Source organism: Rattus rattus, chromosome 4, assembly GCF_011064425.1.
Source record: "Rattus rattus isolate New Zealand chromosome 4, Rrattus_CSIRO_v1, whole genome shotgun sequence".
NCBI classification, from domain to species: domain Eukaryota; kingdom Metazoa; phylum Chordata; class Mammalia; order Rodentia; family Muridae; genus Rattus; species Rattus rattus.
The window spans coordinates 50269806-50288387 of record NC_046157.1 but is presented as its reverse complement, the minus strand read 5'-3'; the positions used below and the strand labels follow the sequence as shown (position 1 = coordinate 50288387).

The window sequence follows — 18582 nt, the reverse complement described above, 5'->3', positions numbered from 1 at the left end:
GGGGGGAAAAAGGATTTTCTTAAAGGCACTGACTGTGTGGCTAGGCAGAAAGAGCCGAAGATGAAAAGGGAACTTTCTAATCTCCGTGGTAATAATTAAGAGGTTACCGGAAAGCTGCTTGCACTGGCTTTTTCTAGCAGTTGATTACCTGGCTGTGCACTAGGCAGTCTTGAGAGCTCTTGGCAGTGATGCAGAACTGTGCATCTCCATGGTAACTCTCCGAAGGCACAGGAAGTCAAGATAGTTGAGGAGGTGTGGTCTCTGTTTTCTCTGTTTGAAAATGTGATGGAAGGGTTGGGGATTTAGCTCAGTGGTAGAGCGCTTGCCTAGCAAGCGCAAGGCCCTGGGTTCGGTCCCCAGCTCCGAAAAAAAAAAAAAAAAAAAAAAAAAAGAAAATGTGATGGAGGCCGTTTAACAGGGCACTGCAGAGGACTTGGCGGCGTGTAAATGTCTATGGTCAGATCTCCGTGTGCCAGGCCAGTCAGAGCTGCTCACCGCCTTCACGAACTACAGGAAGCTGCTGTGAATCTCTCAAAAGAGACACTGGGGATTTGAACCAGATTCATAGACCTTTCCATTCTCGTCAAAGAATTGCTTTGTGTAAAGAGAGTTGTAAAAAACGAGTTTGAGTTTGTGTGTAAGTTTGTTTCTGCCTCCTGGGTGTGCAGAAGCAGCTTTCACCAGAACTTTTCTCTGTTGTAGCCCTGGCTATCCTGAAACTTACTTTGTAGACCAGGCTGGAGACTGGAGTTAGAGATCCACCTTTTTGTTTGTTTGTTTGTTTTTTTGTTTTTGAGACAGAGTCATACTTTGTAAACCTTGTCTTGATGATCCTCCTGCTTCAACTTCCCAAGTGCTGAGACTACAGTACTTGGGAATTCAAAAACAACCAACAACAACAACAATCAAAACAAAAAAATGTTAATGGGGGGTTGGGGATTTGGCTCAGTGGTAGAGCGCTTGCCTAGGAAGCACAAGGTCCTGGGTTCGATCCCCAGCCCCGAAAAAAAAAAAGAAAAAAAATGTTAATGGAACAAAACCTACAATTGAGGCTACCTTCCCAGCGCTTCCTCAGCAGGGGGTGGGAAGAATATTTGAAAGACATATTGGTTACCTTTCTAAAGGTCTTTGCTAAGGATAGAGTCAGAGCTAAGGACAGAGGTTTTAATATAAACATATTTTATGATATTTATAAACATCTCAGTTTAGGTATATTAGTAAGGACTTTAGGGACTAAGTTACAATGTATCGATATAGAAGACTGTAAAGTTACAATGTATCGATACAGAGGCCCTGTTCTATATTGTTAAATGATCACAGTGCAGTGTCACATGACGTTGCAGTCATCATATGGCATTTCACTTTGTTAACTATACATACAATTCAAAAGTGGCTATTTTAGGGTGATTTCAGTGTTTCTGTTATTTGTTATAACTTAAAGTATCGATTTGATATTTCAGAAGTAAGTGATATTGACAAGTGACCATGTGATCCCATTAAAATCCAGTCCTATTCTATGTCCATGATTTATACATATGTTTAAAACTCTATAATTACAAAACAACCTTTGCCCAGATCTTACAGACTTCTAATCGAGTTTGTTTTATTCTCCACAGTCAGTCTGTCCACAGACCGTCTTGACTGATTCCGCTGTTACCTGTCAATCATCATAGCTGCTCAGTCCATGTCATCATCGTGATTGCCCCAACACGGAAAGTCTGGTTTCTTCCATTGCGGTAACTCCCACTAATCCGGTGGTGACAAGATGCCTGATAAGGAAGAACTGGAGGTGAAGAGGAGGGCAAGTTTGGGGATTTCACTTCAAGGAAGCCATTCTCTTTGAAGGGCTGGATATTTGATCTGACTCCCTTACCTTCAGATCTTTAATCCTCAAACAGGTGTGCCAGGGAGGGGGCGGGGGTCTGGAAGCAGGGCTCTGTCCAGTTTGTTTTGGTGCCACTTATTAACTGCAGCTGACAGCAAGGCGCATCTCTAAGAATCTAAATGCATGGAGGTAGACTGTCTCGTAGGCTCAAGCAGAGGACAGGTTCAGCTCGGTTATTCCTCTGCATTCATTTAGATAAATGTTGGAGTGGGGAAAGAATCCAAAATAAAACAGATAAAAGTCACCTTTCAAACTCCTCACACACCTGTGCCTGGTGTGTGGTCCTGCCCAATGTCCAGGATGGCTCGAGGAAGTTATTTCTTTTGTAAGATAAAATTTGAAAAGGCAAAGATATCATCAACTTAGATCACACACTCAATAACACTGGAGAATGGGCTGTCAGTCAGTCCTGACACACACTCTGTTTTGGCCAGGAAAGGTAGAGTTATTCTCAAGGTCAAACAAAGGTCACCACTGAGCAGTGATGGAAAAGCCAACCTCAGTGTCATTGCCTGGAAATTTTACTTATGAGACAAATGGTTGGGCTGGTCTGTCTCTCGGGTCATGTCAGGTACTTTTCCCATAGCTGTACTAGGTCCACAGACAAGGGAAATGACAGATGGATCTCTCACACAACCTGCGCTAGGCTGACAGTCCTTTAATTTGGGTGCCTGCCATTTTTTTCTGATTGCCTTTTGTCCCTTAGCAGTTTATCTGTCCTTCACATACAGCAAATTTAATCTTCGGGTGTGGCAATGAGGTGAATCCTCCCCGAGTCGCCATCAGACTGGCTTCATAAACTTCAGTAACGTAAGGGGGAAATTGCTGATGTCAGCAAAACTTGAAAGTCAGTGGGACATTCTTTAGTAATTCTAGTGTATTACAGGAGTTCTTCCAAAATAGGCCCTTCCATGATTCACTCCTTAAAATGTAGAAGTGGCTTCATCCCTCATTACAAGTGATTTATCAGAACTTCTGGATTTGGGGGAGGGGTGGATGATGGGAATTGAACCCAGGAGGAGAGAGGCAAAGCTGGACACAAGTTAAGCCATCTAAGGAGATGGGATTGAGGAGTACGGAATGGGGAACACAAAAAGCCAGGTTCAGTCTGCAGGTGTGGCATCGCACCGTCCTGTGTCACGCACTGATTTTGGACAGGCCATGTGTTTCTCTCCTCAGACCCTTTGCTAAGCCATTGCAAACAGGTAGACAAGAGCAGCTGAAGTGTGGAGCTTCAGAGCTGAGGCAAGCAAATGGTGTCTGTCTGCCTGTCTGTCTGTCCCTGTGCCTATTATTTAGAGCCAGGGTCTAGCAGCTAACACTCTGGATGGAGGCTCCACAGATACACTTCACCTCTCCCCACTGGGCTACTGCTCCCATCCCAGGCATTGCCCGTGTTCTCCTGCATGTGGAGCCAGGCCTTGGAGCTGAGGTGACAGGTGAGACGGTGTCCTTGGCCTAGTGCAGCATGCACGCAACAAACATGAAATGACGGTAGTGAGAAATGTCCCCCAGAAGGCAAGGATGTGATCACAGGATGGGAGACAGGAGAAAGCCATCCTGGGGGAATCAAGGTCTGAAGGAAGAAATGGTGAGGGGAAGGGGGTGGAGGGTTGTTCTCGGCAGAAGAGACAGAAGGCTCAGCCCCCGAAGGTGAAGCAGGACATCTTATGATTCAAAGGAGGCCAGAGCATCAGGTCCTTCTTAAGAACCCTTTACCAGTTTTTTCTCTTTGCAGCATTTAGGCAAGAGCTGCAAACAGTAACAACCTGAGAACAATGAAGACAGCCACATACGTGAGGGACCCTGAGAACACACAGTCAACCACACATGTGAGGAACCCTGAGAACAACACAGACAACTGCATCCATGAGGGACCCTGAGAACACACAACCAACCACATATGTGAGAGACCCTGAGAATAACACAGACAACCACATTCATGAGGGACCCTGTGTTCTGTGCATAGCACATAACAGGCACAAAGTAGGGATGGATTTGGACAGTAGTCTTGCTGCTCCTCCCCTCTCTCCTTTCTCTCCTCCTCACTTGCTTCCTCCCTATTTCCTTCCTTTCTTCTGTCTCCTTTTATCTTTCTATCTCTATTTCTTATACAACACCCCTGACCTATGGCAGTTGGTGCTTCCAGGAGTCAGGCATTCAGTGTTATGGCTCTGCCGTGGAGAATCTGCCATCTTCAACACACTGGCTTCATTCTTAGTCTAGAGGAAATATATTCCTTCCTTCCTTCCTATCTTTCTTTCTTTCTCTCTTTCTTTTTTCTTTCTTTCTTTCGAGACAGTGTTTCACTATGTAGCTCTGGCTGGCCTGGAACTTGCAATGTAGACTAGGTTGGCCTAATTTTATTTATTTATTTTTGCATGGAGGATTGAACCCAGGGCGTTATGATTAGTGGATGAACACTGCACCACTGAGGTATAGCTCCAGCCTTTTTTTTTTTTTTTTAAAAAGATGAATTGTAAATTGTGCTCCAATATTTAGTAAAACATTAATATTTTAGTAAAATGAAACAGCCCTCAAAAACATCAGGCTTTAATTGCTGGGGTTTATAAGTGCTGCTGTCTGAGTTTCTTTTCCTGCCACTGTTATTAAATACAAAAGCAGCTTACAGGGGGGAAGGATTAGTTTTAGCCGCAGTTCAATGTGGGCAGGTGAAGGTGGCTGGGGCTGGGGGCAGCTTTGCCTTGTTGCACTCGTAATCAGAGAGCAATGAATGCTGACACTGCTCAGCACCCTTCTCCTTAGAGAGCCCAGGCCTCTTGCCAGGGAATGGCGCTGCCCACAGTGGACAAGTCAACAGTAACGCACCCAAGATAATCAATGAGATATGTCCCGAGGCTCATCTCCCCAAGATAATCAACCTTCCAGGTGATTCTAGATTTTATCAGGGTGACAATGAATACTAACCATCCCAGTTACCATATAAAAAGAAAAACAAGTTGCTTTAAGGATGTGATTGAATATTACCATGAAGATATCAGCCTGGATTATAGAAAAGCCCTAACTCTATTCACAAGTGTCTCTGGGAGGAGAAAGGTCAGGGACTTTTGATTCATGCTGCCAGGAAGAGAACCATGAGGCCCCTGAGGCAGCCATAGAAACACAGCCACCAGAAGGGATGCATGGTTTCCCTAACGCCTCCGTAGGGTGCCAACCTTAATGGCAGCCTTGGTCTTTAAGGAACCTCTCTTGCACCCTTGGCCTCTGGAATGTGAGAGAAGAAACTCCTACTGCTGAGAGCAACTGCTTACCTGAGATGATCTGTTAGTCATCTGCTGCTGCCATAGGGAGCTGAGACAGACAGGCAAGGGTTGGTGAGGATGAGGTCCAGGGCGGTCTCCATGAGGACAAACATGGCTACCATGGCAAGCATTCTGACTTATGAGCCAACTGAGGTGTCTTATTTAGGGTTTCTATTGCTGTGGATGAAGCAGCATGATCAAAAAGCAAGTTGGGAGAAAGGTTTATTTGATTTATACTTCCAGGTCATAGTTCATCACTGGAGGAAGTCAGGACAGAACTCAAGCAGCACAGGAACTTAGAGTCTTGAGCTGATGCAGAGGCCATGGAGGGTGCTGTTGACTGGGTTGCTTCCCCTGGCTTGCTCGGCCTGCTTTCTTATAGAACTCAGGACCACCAGCCCAGGGATGGCCCCTTACAGCTGGATCTCATGGAGGCTCCTTCCTCTCTAATGGCTGTGGCTTGTGTCAGTTGACACCTGAGAGCAGCCAGTACATGAGGGGAAGAAGGGTTTTCAGCGTCTCGTGTTTCTTTTTTCCCAAAAGACTGTATGAAGAATGCTGTTTTGTAGACTGAAACTTAGAGGCAGAATAACCTCCAAAAGGTCAGATTGTTGGGAAGCAGGGCACTGGCTGTTTAATTTGGGCCTGTGAAAGCCAGACTCAGTCTTCCCATTGCTCCTTGGAATTCAGCCATTTTAGTGCACATTTATTTTCTAGCTGAAATAAGCACTCGGCACCACATTACTATTCAAATTTACAAATTAAAACGTGTATCGCTTCTTTACTTCCTGTGTTATCACAAGCAGGACATATGGTGGTTGTTGAGCCATGTCCTGACATTTTGCTAATTTTTTTTTCTGCTATAGATCGACCAAAGAATAAGGATGCTATCTTTCTGCTCCATTCCCGGAATCACAGCCCCAGGGTTGAGGTTTCTTCTGCAGAGGATAGCTTTCGTGCAAGCTGGCATGCCTACTGGGCATTTGTGTGTGGTGTCTGGAAGGGGCTGGGGTGGAGACCCCTCAGGAAACAACCTCTTGAGCAGATGGAAGGCGGTCTGGAGCCCATCCCCACCCAGCCTTTTGGTTCTGAAGGCCCCACTCACTCTCAGCGTGTGGTCTCCAGCCCACCTCTTGCCTCCAGGGTGCTGTTGAGGACTCTAAGGTCTTCCAGACTTAATAGGCCTGGGAACGTTCACTTGAAAGTCTTCCTACATAGCTAGTTCTCGATCACTTCAAAATAGAGAACAGAATTCTAAGGGCTTCCTGGAAGTTTGCGGGCTTCGTGTGTGGAATCATGAGGAGAACCGTGTTAGCGTAGCTTCGTCTGTAATTAGAAAAATCCAAAGAACAGTGGCTGAAGCAGCAGAGCAGCCATTTCTGTCCTATCCACATTGGTGGCAGCCTTTGGGCTTTGCCTTTTCTTCTCTCTGTCCTTGCATGGCTTCTTTTCCTAATGGCGAGGAGGCATCTAGATTCCACCATTAAATCCACATGCCAGTGAGCAGAAACGAGAGGGCTGACACAGGGCGCACTCTATCTTCATTTTGAAACAGGCTCGTCTGCAGTCCGGGCTGAACTGGCACTCCTTTTGTAGCCCACATAGCCTCAGACTTATAACAGTTGTGCCTCAGCCTCCGCTGGGATACAGGCAGGAGCCGATGTGCCCAGACACTTCGCAGCAGTCCCGTGTACTATTTCTCTCACCTTCACATGCCCAGAGGAAACGGAGGTCCCTCCTGCAAGGGACGTGGCCCCTAGCTTGGACTGCGGTGTACCAAACTTAAAAGAGGAACTTATGTCAAAGGGAGGTGGAGAACATTATGGAGATGCCAGAGGCCTCTAGACCCCAGCAGCAATCCTGGGTCCTGAGACTGGGTGGAGGGACGGAGCCTGAGAGAGTGGGTGTGAAGTGTCCACGTGGGAGACTTGACTAAGGGTGGTCTGCTGGCCACCTACAGGCAGTGAGCACTGAGCCTGTGCCCTTAGAGAAAAGTGCAGAGGTGGACAACTGGGCCCTATGAGTGTGGGAAAGGCAGAGAGGCAGGGAGAGCAAACACCATGCACTGAAAATATGCACTGTCTTATTCAGATAGAGCAAGCACCCATGAGCCGGGGGAGGGTGGGTCGGGGGAGGTCCCACAACAAATGATTCCGAAATCTTTACCATGAAGGGACAATAGGGAACCATAATAAAGTGAGAAGGGGGGTCGTGACCAGAACACAGTGACATTACATCTATCTCGCATCTTAGAACCGGGGTATACTTGTAAAACCCCTGTTGGGATGTGGGTACGTTGCCTAGAACCTTTGGAAGCTCAGTCTTGTGACAAATAAGTAGCTCCTGATCCTGTGATCCTTCCAGTGATCTGCACAGTTGTTGCTCTGTCAGCTGTTCCCCTCCAGTTTCCTCGGCGCGCACGGCTGGCCCACACCCTCAGCTTCATGTCTCGGTTGAAGGAAGAAGGCCTGATTTTAGCTTGAACTTTACGAATCTTTTGGAACTCCGGGGTATCCGTTGCAAGGTGGACCCTGGAATTCCCTCGCTGGCAGGTGTTCATGTCCTTCACGTGATGCTGAGTGACTGAGTCTCTTTAAGGATGGGCCAATTCTTGGAACATTGACAGAACAGCTAGAAGGGAGACCAATGTCACAGGGAGAGGAAGGGCCTCCTAGGACAGCTGGAACAGCTGATGTGGGCTGACTCATAGCTATGGCAGGCCCATGTAAACAAGATTCCTGACACCGGTGGACGGCTTTGTCAAAAGTGACAACTTTGGTTGACTATGACACGGTTAACGTGGCATCTGAATGAGGCTTTGTAAAGCTTTGGCTAGTGCCTTCCGGCTCTGACCAAGAGCTCACCTGTCACTGTGGCTCATAAAGCAAAGTTTGTGAATGCTACATTTGCCGATTCAAGACAAGCATGGACTGACTTGATGGTAACTTCCCTCTTATCATATACATTATATATATTATATTATACATACATATTGGTCTATGTATATACTTGCTCCTGCAAGGCCACTGCTCTGAATCCCTGACTCTCCTGGTCCTCAAATGTATTTCCATACATTGTCGGTGCTCACAACTTTGTGTGCTATTAAGGCATTGAGGTCCTTGGTCATGGGCCACATAAAGTGGACACATCTGCTCTTCTCATCCATGGGCATCAGATTCGGTAACTGTCTCAGAACGATTCTTAAAAACACAGCAAAATAAACCTGTCAAGTCAAGCCACTGAAATTCTGCTGTCTTACAGCTAGGCAATCTTATATCTAGACTTTTGATCTCAATCTTTCTACCACTTTTAACCATTAGAGTAAAATGCTTAAAATTGACATTTTTTGTTTGGAGTAGTTTATGTTATTTAGGCAGACTGCAAAATGCTGAGGGTTTTTTTTTTAAAACCTGTCCCTCTCACTCTCCATCTCCTTCTCTTTCTCCTTCTTCCTCTCTCTCTCCAATGTCTTATTAAACCCAGGCTGATCTCAAACTATGTAGCTTAACGTGACCTTGACCTTGGGATCTTCCTGCCTCTACCTACCATGTCTGGCTTTCAAATACTTTTCTTGAATTCTGCCACGCAGCAGGGATATACATCCTACATCTCAGCCGCACAGTTGACGCACAATCTTCACAAACAAAGCGTCAAAGCTGAAGGTCTGGCTTCTGACAGAGTGTGTAGGCGGCTATTGGAAATTGGAGTGGGTAGCAAAGGGAGAGAAGCAGCAGGAAGAGAAGCCAGCACAGGCCTGGTGAGCACCGGTGCCATGGCAACAGTGGCTCAGTTCCCCATGGCAACGGTGACTCAGTCCCACAGACTTTCAGAGAAGTTGCTGGAACACAACAGAATTGTCTCCTGGGGGATTAGGGGGAGAGGGTGTTTATCTACCCCTATCTACCTATTTGGGGCTCTAGGTAAATCTGTAGGGGCTAACCCATTCCTTCTAGGGTGAGCAACAAGTGGCTCCTGTACGGATCTGTTTTAAGGCTTGCACAGAACTGTTTGGGGCATTGTACCTGGGGTATGAGGGTGAAACAGTGTGAAGTGGCCAGGAGAGGTGCTGAACTAGAATATATGGTCTAACAGACACACTGCATGCTGATAGATTGTGTTCTACTCCAGTCCCATCCCTTCTCCCAACATCAGAGGTTCTCGAGATCTGTGGTCTAGAGAGTATATCACAGAGGGTCTAGGACACCAGACTTATTCTCAAAATAATAGTAAGATATTACTAATTCATGCTCAGTCTCTGAGTGTGCAATGTTTTCCAGAAGCTTCTCAAGGTGTGTTAATGTACAGACTGACTGAAGGAGCAGGCACAAGATCCAGTTTCTTCTATAATCCAGGCATTAAAGAGATTTGCAAAATTTGAAGACGATTCTATTTGAGCCACAAATTTTGTGCTTGAAAATATGGTATTTTTCATAAGAGTAATTTGTCTTAAATTTCATTGCCTTTGAATAGGCTTATTATGTCAATGTCTTGGGTTAAATTGTTTAACACAGTTTTTGTGTGTGTGCCCATATATGTATGTGCTTCATGCGTTTGTGTATATATACATTATATATGTATATATACATATAATATGCGCACATGAGTGTGTGTGGGTATGCAAGAGGTCAGACACTTATGTGGTAAAAAGGTGATGACTGGCAAAATTAACTTTACAACCAAGAGGAGTTTGGCTTATTATTGGTGTGTGCATGAGTACCCAGGCCACTGCACGTGTGTGAAAGTCAGAAGACAACTTGAGGGAGTTCTCTTGGGGATCAGACTCGGGTTGGTAGGTTTGCTGGCAATTATCCTCACCCACCAAACTATCTCACTGCCTCATGACCATTATTCATAAAAATAATATATAAATCACACAAGCTCTTTAGAAGCTCCCACTTTGTACAAAGTATTTGAAGGTCCTGAGAATATTTAAGGTGAAGAAGAGAAGGTTCACTAAGTTTATTGTAACCCTTAAAAGAAATACAGCTCATAACATGAAAACCCCTGGTCGCGGACAATCCCGTAGGAGGCATAAGGACAATGCCTTTGAGAGACAGATTGAAAAACTGGTTTTGAGACTAATGTGCAGGGGAGCCCTAGATTTTACTCCAAACCTTGCAGGCCCATCACTGTTCTTGAAAGGACAAGGGAACACTGGGTACAGAGTGGCAGCTCTGACTAGTTCCTGCTCTTTCGTAGGCAGTAGGCACAGTCTTGCTGATCCACCAGCTGAGCTAAGGATAAGAGACAAGATGATCATTTTCAACTCGGGCTGCATGTGAGAAGGCTTGGAAGACATCTGTTCCTGGATGCTTTATGTTAGGCTGGGGAGGTGGCTTAGTGGGTCAAGTATATTCTACAGAGGCCTGAGGACCTGAGTTCAGATCTCTAGCTCCCATACAAAAGTAATGATGGGGTAAGAGGCAGACAGGTAGAGTCCTGGAAGCTTGTGGTCAACTAGCCTGGGTAAGTGGTGAAGGGAGGCCAATGAGAAACCTTGTTTCAAACAAAGGGTGCCTAAAGAGAGACAACCTAAGTTGTCCTCTGACCTCTATGTACACTGTGCATGTCTGCGTTCACACACACATGAACACACCCATGTGTGCACATATACATCTATTCAAGGTTGATTATAGTATAATGTTATTTTATTTATTGTCAATTAAAAACTCAGTTGAAAATATTTACAATATCAATTGAACTCAATCTAAGGAATCAATTTTCATGTTTTTACATGTCTATATAGGTTATTAAAAGGACAGTCGAGGGTTGGGGATTTAGCTCAGTGGTAGAGCGCTTGCCTAGGACGTGCAAGGCCCTGGGTTCGGTCCCCAGCTCCAAAAAAAAGAACCAAAAAAAAGGACAGTTGATATAACTATGTTCAAAATTATTCAGCCCACAACTGCAAATGGTTGGTTTTAGGATGTTTATACACAGCTCAGTTTTAGGTGTTGAGTTCTTTGGCGTCTAGGAAGAACATTTTGTTGACTTCACTAATGGGAATGTCTCTTAATGCTGGGATGGCGTCCTCTTGGTAGCTTTTCCTCTGTTGGTTTTTAGCATAGTTATCTGCAAGAAAGGAAAAGAAGCTCTACTGACCCAAGCAATTGTCTCTGTAATTTCTGTGGTTCGTTGAGACCTGACACTGCTCAGCAGGCTGACGTACAGAGGACGGCAAGCCACGAGCTATCATTAGGTCTATCTCTCATGCTGTAACGACGTCCCTAACGAACTAAGGCTTAGTTACATGGAGACAGTTCACCGCAGAGGGGAGGGATGTCAGTCGGAGCAGGAGGTGGCAGATCACATGTGCTCACCATGTGTCCATCAGGAGTCGGACAGGGATAAATGTTCATATTCAGTTTATTTTCTCCTTTTCATTCAGACCTCGACCCATGGAATGGTACACTCCACATTTAAGGTATCTTCCCACCTCAATAAACCAAATCTAGATAAGCCTCCTAGAGTGCTCGGTATTTGTTTCCATGGTGACTCTAAATCCTTACGAGCTGCTGATCGAGATTAATCATCGTGCCATGTTTAACGTAGCAGATGTTTTCTCACAATGTGTTTCTGAGGCCCACTCCCTATGCCTCACAATTTTTTTCATGTAAACTTACCTGTGATCGTATGGATGGAGTCAAGTGGAGAGGTACTCATCATGTTGATTCCAAATAAGAGCACGTAACCAATTACAACCGTGATCAGGAGATAGACAGGCAACGCAACCGCCCAGTACCTGCACAAGAGAATTCATACATGCTAACGAACTTGTCAAGGAGTCCTAATTCCCAAAACACACGCTAATAATCTGTATTATTATTAAAGTAGCTGACGCATGTAACGGATAGCCTGTACAAGGGGTCAATGGACAGCTGCAGACAGGTGTTTCAGCCATGCTATCCCAGCCGTAGAGTTTTATTCTGCCCACATGAGCTCTTTCAATATCTGAGCTGTTTCTTCTGGCATTTATATCCTCACATCCATATAACATGCCTACATCAAGATTTTTCATCGGCCTCAGACATTTTCTCCAGATGTCCTAATATGAAAGTGAGGTATTTACTTCTTCCTCATACTTTCTGCATATGCTGACCTTTTATTATGCCAGCAGTTAAAAACAACTGATCATGTCAGCAATATTTGCAACTGGGAACCTTAGTGTATTATGTTTTCTTATGTTTTGTCTGAGATTATACGTTTCTGTCTACTGTTTCTCCCAGAATCTGTCAATGCTCCAGAATCAAATTCGTATATGCCTCTCAGCTTCCCTCTCAATGCAGTGAAGCTCACTAAGTGTTCTATCTTGCCAGGTTTTGTTAAATCACTTCCTCCCAACCCCTTTTCCCTGCTAGACCTTCTAATAGTTTTTTGCACCATTATACATTCCTCTGTTTTCCATCTCTGCTTTCTGTTTCACTGTTTCAGCCATCAACTTTCTAGATGAGATTTTAATAACTGTGCTTATAACTTTTCAGAGGTTGGACAGCATACCATTCAGGATTTTTTCTCATCTCAGATTGAACTTTTCCCTTCTGCAGATAGCTTTATCTCCACTCCTCTTAGTATCTTCTTTTCTTTTGTATTTAGGGACAGACTTTTCTTTTAGTGCCTGGTCTTTATGATGGCGTATTTATATTTAAGATCCAAGGGATAAGTTGACAGGAAGCAAGGTATGTACAAGGGCAGAGATGGCAGAAAGGTGGATTGTAGATGTTGCCTTTTACCCTGGTCAGCATCCTCAGAAAGGCATCTCCCACCTTTCTCTGGGAAGGGGTGAAGCCTGGGAAGGGAAGAAGCTAGGGGAGGGAGCCTTACTCAGCTATGCAGATAATGGTTTATTATCAGTTTTTACAGTTAGCCCTTGTAACTTCCAGACTACAGACTCTGCCCAACACTTTCCACAGGATGGAACTATCTTCTGAAGGGGAAGGCAAGGTCATCTCCAGGTTTAAAATATGGAAGGAGAGTCAGCAGGTCTAATGCATTTTAAAGACACTTCCTGTCCAATGCAAAATTATCATTACCAAGAGATGCTACTGCTTCCGAGGTCTGGGTCATTTTTGGAATTCCAGGACATAAATGTTCTTGCTGGGTTCCCCCATCTACCACATGTAAATACCAGAATCTTCTATCTCAAAGTGCTAAAATTTTGTTAATATCTTATCTGCTTTCCTATGTGTGTGCTTATACCTTTAAAAGATTTTTCAATAATGGTATAATTTTAGTATGACTTTAGGAGGAAACAGAGATAAACGTTTGCCCCACCACCTTCAGTTAGTGATATATTAATAACCTTTAGACCTTTCAATTGCTGTTGGGGTATGGCTCACCAGTTAAAGCCCTTGCCACCCAAGTGTGAGGACCTGAGTCTGGATTCTCAGACCCAGGTATGAGCTGGGCTTTTGTGGCAGACCAGCTGTAAGTCTAGCACAGGGAATTCTGGAGCAAGCTGGCTAGTCTAGAACTAGCTGTAGATAGAACTCTGGGTTCAATTTTGAGACCTTGCCTCCACACATAAGGTAGAGAGTATCAAGAAAGACTCCTGACATCAACATTGAGGCACTACATGCACATGCATATATGTTCACCTGCACATAATGTGGCCACACACATGTGAACACCCTTACTACCCTCCCACTCCCCAGCACAAAAATAAGAGCAATGTTCAATTTCAACACAGATACTCATGGATTTTAAAGGAGTAATGATCTGAGGCTTGGGTTTTAGAGGAGAGTATTGCCCCTCAAAACAGTTACCAGTTTTACCCCCACTGAACAAATATTCAACTTACTTTTGAGGCCAGTAAGTTAAGCCTAAGGAGTTTAGCCAAGATTCGGGAACGAAAGCCCACACAAGATAGAGTACTGCAGGGTAGAGAGGGCAAGGGAAGAGAGAAGACGTGTCAGAGCGGCATGGTCCAGTCTGTAAGGTTCATAAACGACAAGAACACTCCCCAAAGGCTTCGCGCTTTCAGAATCCAGGATCTTTAGTGGCTGCCTTATTTGTACCTTTCTTGTAATACCTACCATAATTACCCTATTAAAAGTTTTTAGTGTCTTAGTTTTCACACTGCACTTTAAAAAGCCTATGGATACCACCCAGAGGTCCCAGGGACTAAACCACCATTCAAAGAGTACACATGGAGGGACCCATGGCTCCAGCTGCATATGTAGCAGAGGATGGCCTTGTTAGGCACCAATGGGAGGAGAGGCCCTTAGTCCTGTGGAGACTTGATGCCCCAGCGAAGGGGGATGCTAGAGTGGTGAGGCAGGAGTGGGTAAGCACCCTCATAGCGGTAAAGGGGAGGGAGGACAGGGGGAATGGAATGGGGGGATTGTGGAGGGGTAATCAGGGAGATATCATTTTAAAGGTAAATGAATAAAATGACTAATTAAAAAGTCTGTGACATATTATTTCTTAGCAACTTCTTTTCACAGCACCTAACAGTTTGCTTCTGCATCCTATATGTTCACTATTTCTCCACAGAGAAGATATAATTGCATTTAGTGGCTTAAAGGGGAATTTGTCCTCTCTGGTTTTGACTGTCTATACACAATCTTCTTTCTGTCAACACCCTGTCTTTGTGGGCTCCTTTCCTGCTGTCTCCGTGCAGTAACAATAGGTCCTGAATGTCTCTACATGCACTAACTCGTTTAATCTTCAAAAAAGTCCTGAAGCACACACGTCTGTTTTATACACGAGAAAGGACTCTTTTGTACAAGGGAAGTGAAGACAGGTTTCAAGCTACATCAGCGGTGATGGTTTTTTTCCGTTAAGAATGAAGTGTTACAGCTTTGTAGGTCAAGACTGGGATACAGTCACTCCTGAAGAGAGGGTTTGTGCTTTCCCGAATGCTTCTGGTGCTGAACAACGATGGGAAAAGAGATCTTTCCCCTACTCTGTGGTAAGTGGTACTAAGAGACAGCACACAGCACATGGGGAGGGCTCCTCCTGCTCCTTAACCTCCTTCCCCACCGTTTTGCTTCCTGGATTTGTTTTCCTTACCTGTATTCTCCAACTATGTGGAAAGCTCAATGAAAGCAGACAACGAGGCTTGGCTTGCTTTGTCTTTCCCTGGCCTGTAACACTGCCTGGTACATGGTAAGTGCTCAATAAATTCTTCCATTAGTTTTTGGTTGTATCTAACATGTTTGTAGTCTCTAATCCTTAAATCCTCTTTGCGTAGGAATTTACAGAAATAAACGGCAGCTAATACCTACTCAGCAGCCTCTTTTCATAAATCACCCGAGTTAATACACGAGTCAGAGAAGGACCTTAGTACAGCGAAGCCTGCAGTGCACCTGTTCTAATTCCAGTCCCGTTGCTTCTTGGCTTTGATCAAGTCACTGAAATCCTGTATTCCCATCTTTACACTGAGGAAGCAAGGTAGCACCTACTTCACAGGCTCACTTCATGCAAAACAAAAAGCTCTCAGACCAAACAATAATTCCACGAGAGAGCCCATAACTGAACCCAGTTGTGGCTACTTCATTCCACCGATTCCACTACACTACGGTTAAGCTAGGGTTTTATACTTAGGAGTTGGGAACGACACTTCCACATATACATTCTGATTTCTACCTAGTCCCAGAAGGTTGGATTGTGGGCATTCAATTTTCTACCACTTGATTGCCTCATATCTTCCAAACTTTTTGAGGGACTTTTTGTTTTGTTTTGTTTTTAAGCCTCAGTGGTCTCATCTATAAAATGGAACATTATGGTGATCAATGTTAAGGGTATGTTGTTACACCTGGCCTCTCTGGCCCATTCTCTTCACTCTTCAGCTCCAGCTTTGCTTCCTTGGAGCTATAAACGCCTCACTTTTTTTTTTTTTTTTTTTTGGAAAAACCTTCTCTGGTCTTCATTCAGGGACTCTCCTCATGGTCCTTCCTGACTTATTCTGATATAATTGCCAGGGAGTGCCCTGGAGGAAGCTAACCCTAGTCTCTAAACCTTCCAAGGCTCTCCCAGGGCACTCAACATGCTCTCTGAACTGTGGGTTTACTATTCTTCTCCACAGGACCATGACCTCAAGGGTTGGGACCAGGTTTTATTCACATTAGCATCAAGCCTGGTGCTAAATATTGGGTGATTTAACCTGATACTGGATATATCAACTGAGCAAACAAACGGTACCCTTCAGGACTCCTTAAAAGTAGAAAGAATCAACAGGTCACATGTGTATGTTCTATGGACAAATGCATTATTTCCCGGTCCTCGAATACTAAAGGTCCACTAAAGGCCCTAGCCATCCACCATTCCAGTACTTACTGAAGCCAAACTGAGAGCTTAGGAAAAGAACAAAGCCATAAATCGCTCTTTCTGGCAATGGCGACGGTGAATTTTCCACCATCTTCCCTGTGGCTTTAGACAATCTGTGGAAAAGGAACAGAGTCGTCGTCAGACATCCCTCCTCCCCCCCATCTCCCTTCACCATTGGTCTGTTACATAATCTCATCACTTGCGGACATAGCCACTGCGGATGCTCACACGCGCCCGCCCCAAACAAGGGCCCCTTCGCGTGCGCGCGCCCCTGCAGATGGGGAGGCGGGAGCGTGCGCTGCGCGCTGCGGGGAAAATGCGCACCTCGGACCCTCTGAGACGAGGAAGGGGCCCTAGGCTGGACCAAGGTCCCGAGTCCTGCCCGCTCACGAAGGGCTCTCTCCCTGCCTACGTGACGTTCAAAGAAAACCGAAAGCCCTGGACCTAGAGTCCTTCGAGCACCAACGCCCACCCGTCCCCACCCTCAGCCCCTCGGTGCTCAGCCCATTGCGCAGGCGCGGCCCAGACACCCGCTGTGGGGGCGGAAAGAAAAAAATAAAAAAACCTGAGGAAAAGCAGGGGCTGGCAGGCGCCCCCGCCGCTTGGCGCAGGCGCACGGCGTCCGCAGAGCGGGGGCTACCGCGGTCTCACCACCCACCCAGCCGAGCTGAGGGGGCGGTGCGGCGACTGCGCATGCGCGCCTCCAAGCCACGTGACCCGCCCGCCTCAGGAGCGGCTCAGCGCTCGCTCTGCGGGTCTGGTTGACGTGGAGGGCCGGAGGCGTCGGCAGCCCGCGTCCGAGGCTCGCGGGCTGCGGGCCCGGGTGAGTGCAGACCCTGCGCGCGGCGGGGCTCCCGGAAGCGTCTGCGCGTCCCGCCGCAGCCGAGATGCCTGGGCATCGGGGCGCTCCACACCTCCCTCCGTGGGTGTGTGGTGAGTGTGGGTGTGCGCGTCGCCGCGCGTCTCGCCGAGCGCCCGCGCGCCGAGGGGGTGTGGCCGCCCTTGCCCCAGTGGGTGTGTTCCCTTTGTCCGGTGTTCCTCATGTGTCCGTAACGGTAGGAGGGGGCTTTTGGTGCGCATCGCCTGGCGCGCGGGTGACATCCCCAGCCGTGTGTCGGCTGCCGCATCCGGAGCGCTCGGAGACGCTCCTTGGGGTCTGCGGCTCGCCCGCATTGTTCCTATGCTCGCCCTTCCCTGCGGTGGTCGCCCTTCCCTGCGACGGCGAGGGCGTCCCCATCCTCTGAGGGTGGTTTTCCCCCCATCACCTTTGTCACTCCCTTCCCTGTAGTGTGCGCGCCTCCGCCCCAGCGCGCGCGCCCGCCGCTGCGGCTGTCTGCAGTGGCGGGCGCGCGCGTGCGTCTTCGCGGGTCCCCGAAGGTGCGCCACGCGGGGGGCCTGCGGCAAGCGCGGGGTTGTGCGAGAGAGCGCGCGCGTAAGCGCGGCCCCTGCTCTGTGTGTGTGCACGCCTCCCCCTCCCCGCGTTCCTGGGAGGACCCGGGAGGGACGCCGAGCTGCCCCCCACCCACCTGCAGCCTTGTCCTACGCCTGCGCAGGGGCTGCTGCTCAGCAGTGCTGGCGACGTCATTAAGGCCTGGGCGGCCATCCCATAGTGGGGAGGGGGCAGACGTGGGGGGCGCAAAGGACCAAAATGAAGCCGAGGGTGTGTTGGTACCCCTGCACGGTGCCTTTTCCAGAAGCTTGTAGTTTCCAGACGTCCTTCAGTTTGTAGATTATTTCCACAATATGTGCTTATGCCAGTCGCCAGGCGATGGCTAACACTGGTTATTGCAGGGTGTTTTATAGCAGCCATAAACAACTCTGGATTCCGGCGGGGGATGAGGATGGTTCAGGGAAACAGGGTTGAAATCATACAGGTTTTACTGCTCTCTCTGGGGCAGTTTCTCACAACCACAGCTCTAGTTAGAACACTTATATCAAGAATTTTGTATTTTACTTTAAGGAAAATGGGTTCGTTATATGGGAAGACGTCCCTAGGGATTCAGTTGTCACTACTGTGCTTGTCAAGGGTTTGTGCTTTGCGCTCAAGGGCTGCGGATTCTCTTTCTCTCCTGCTCAGTTTCCTTATTGTTGCCTAATTTTCCCTTTTTCTCTTTCAATTTCTGGATTACTTAAGAGATTAAACACAGGTAGACCTAATCAACCAGGCCA

The 18582-nt window shown here is 46.7% G+C and overlaps 2 protein-coding genes across 4 annotated transcripts in view; one reads left to right on the top strand and one right to left on the bottom strand.

The window, feature by feature from the left end:
* Positions 1-11059: 11059 nt before the first annotated feature.
* On the bottom strand, positions 11060-17198 carry Pigp (phosphatidylinositol glycan anchor biosynthesis class P). Of its 3 annotated transcripts, none has more exons than XM_032900387.1 (5): positions 16979-17198; positions 16423-16526; positions 13943-14015; positions 11769-11887; positions 11060-11217 (listed from the first exon to the last, which is right to left on the bottom strand). In XM_032900387.1, exons 2-5 carry the CDS (start codon positions 16502-16504, stop codon positions 11093-11095), a joined length of 399 nt encoding a protein of 132 aa, XP_032756278.1. In that variant the 5' UTR covers positions 16505-16526; positions 16979-17198; the 3' UTR covers positions 11060-11092. The 3 variants fall into 3 exon arrangements, with proteins under 3 accessions (XP_032756278.1, XP_032756277.1, XP_032756279.1); XM_032900388.1 differs by lacking the exon at positions 16979-17198 and adding an exon at positions 16738-16914 and having other exon boundaries at positions 11061-11217; XM_032900386.1 differs by lacking the exon at positions 16979-17198 and having other exon boundaries at positions 16423-16663.
* A 43-nt stretch (positions 17199-17241) lies between these two features.
* Positions 17242-18582, top strand: part of Ttc3 (tetratricopeptide repeat domain 3) — a 99392-nt gene continuing 98051 nt past the window's right edge. The window contains exon 1 of the mRNA XM_032900389.1: positions 17242-17346. Within this exon, the coding sequence (XP_032756280.1) occupies positions 17301-17346 (46 nt within the window). The 5' untranslated portion in view covers positions 17242-17300. The remainder of the gene's footprint in view (positions 17347-18582) is intronic.

Coding starts and splice junctions, on each gene's coding strand:
- Pigp (XM_032900386.1), bottom strand. CDS start 16,609: ATGAGATTATGTAACAGACCAATGGTGAAGGGAGATGGGGGGGAGGAG. Junction 11,888..13,942: donor TTAACTTACTGGCCTCAAAA/GTAAGTTGAATA, acceptor TCTCTTGTGCAG/GTACTGGGCGGTTGCGTTGC. Junction 11,218..11,768: donor CTCCATCCATACGATCACAG/GTAAGTTTACAT, acceptor CCTTTCTTGCAG/ATAACTATGCTAAAAACCAA.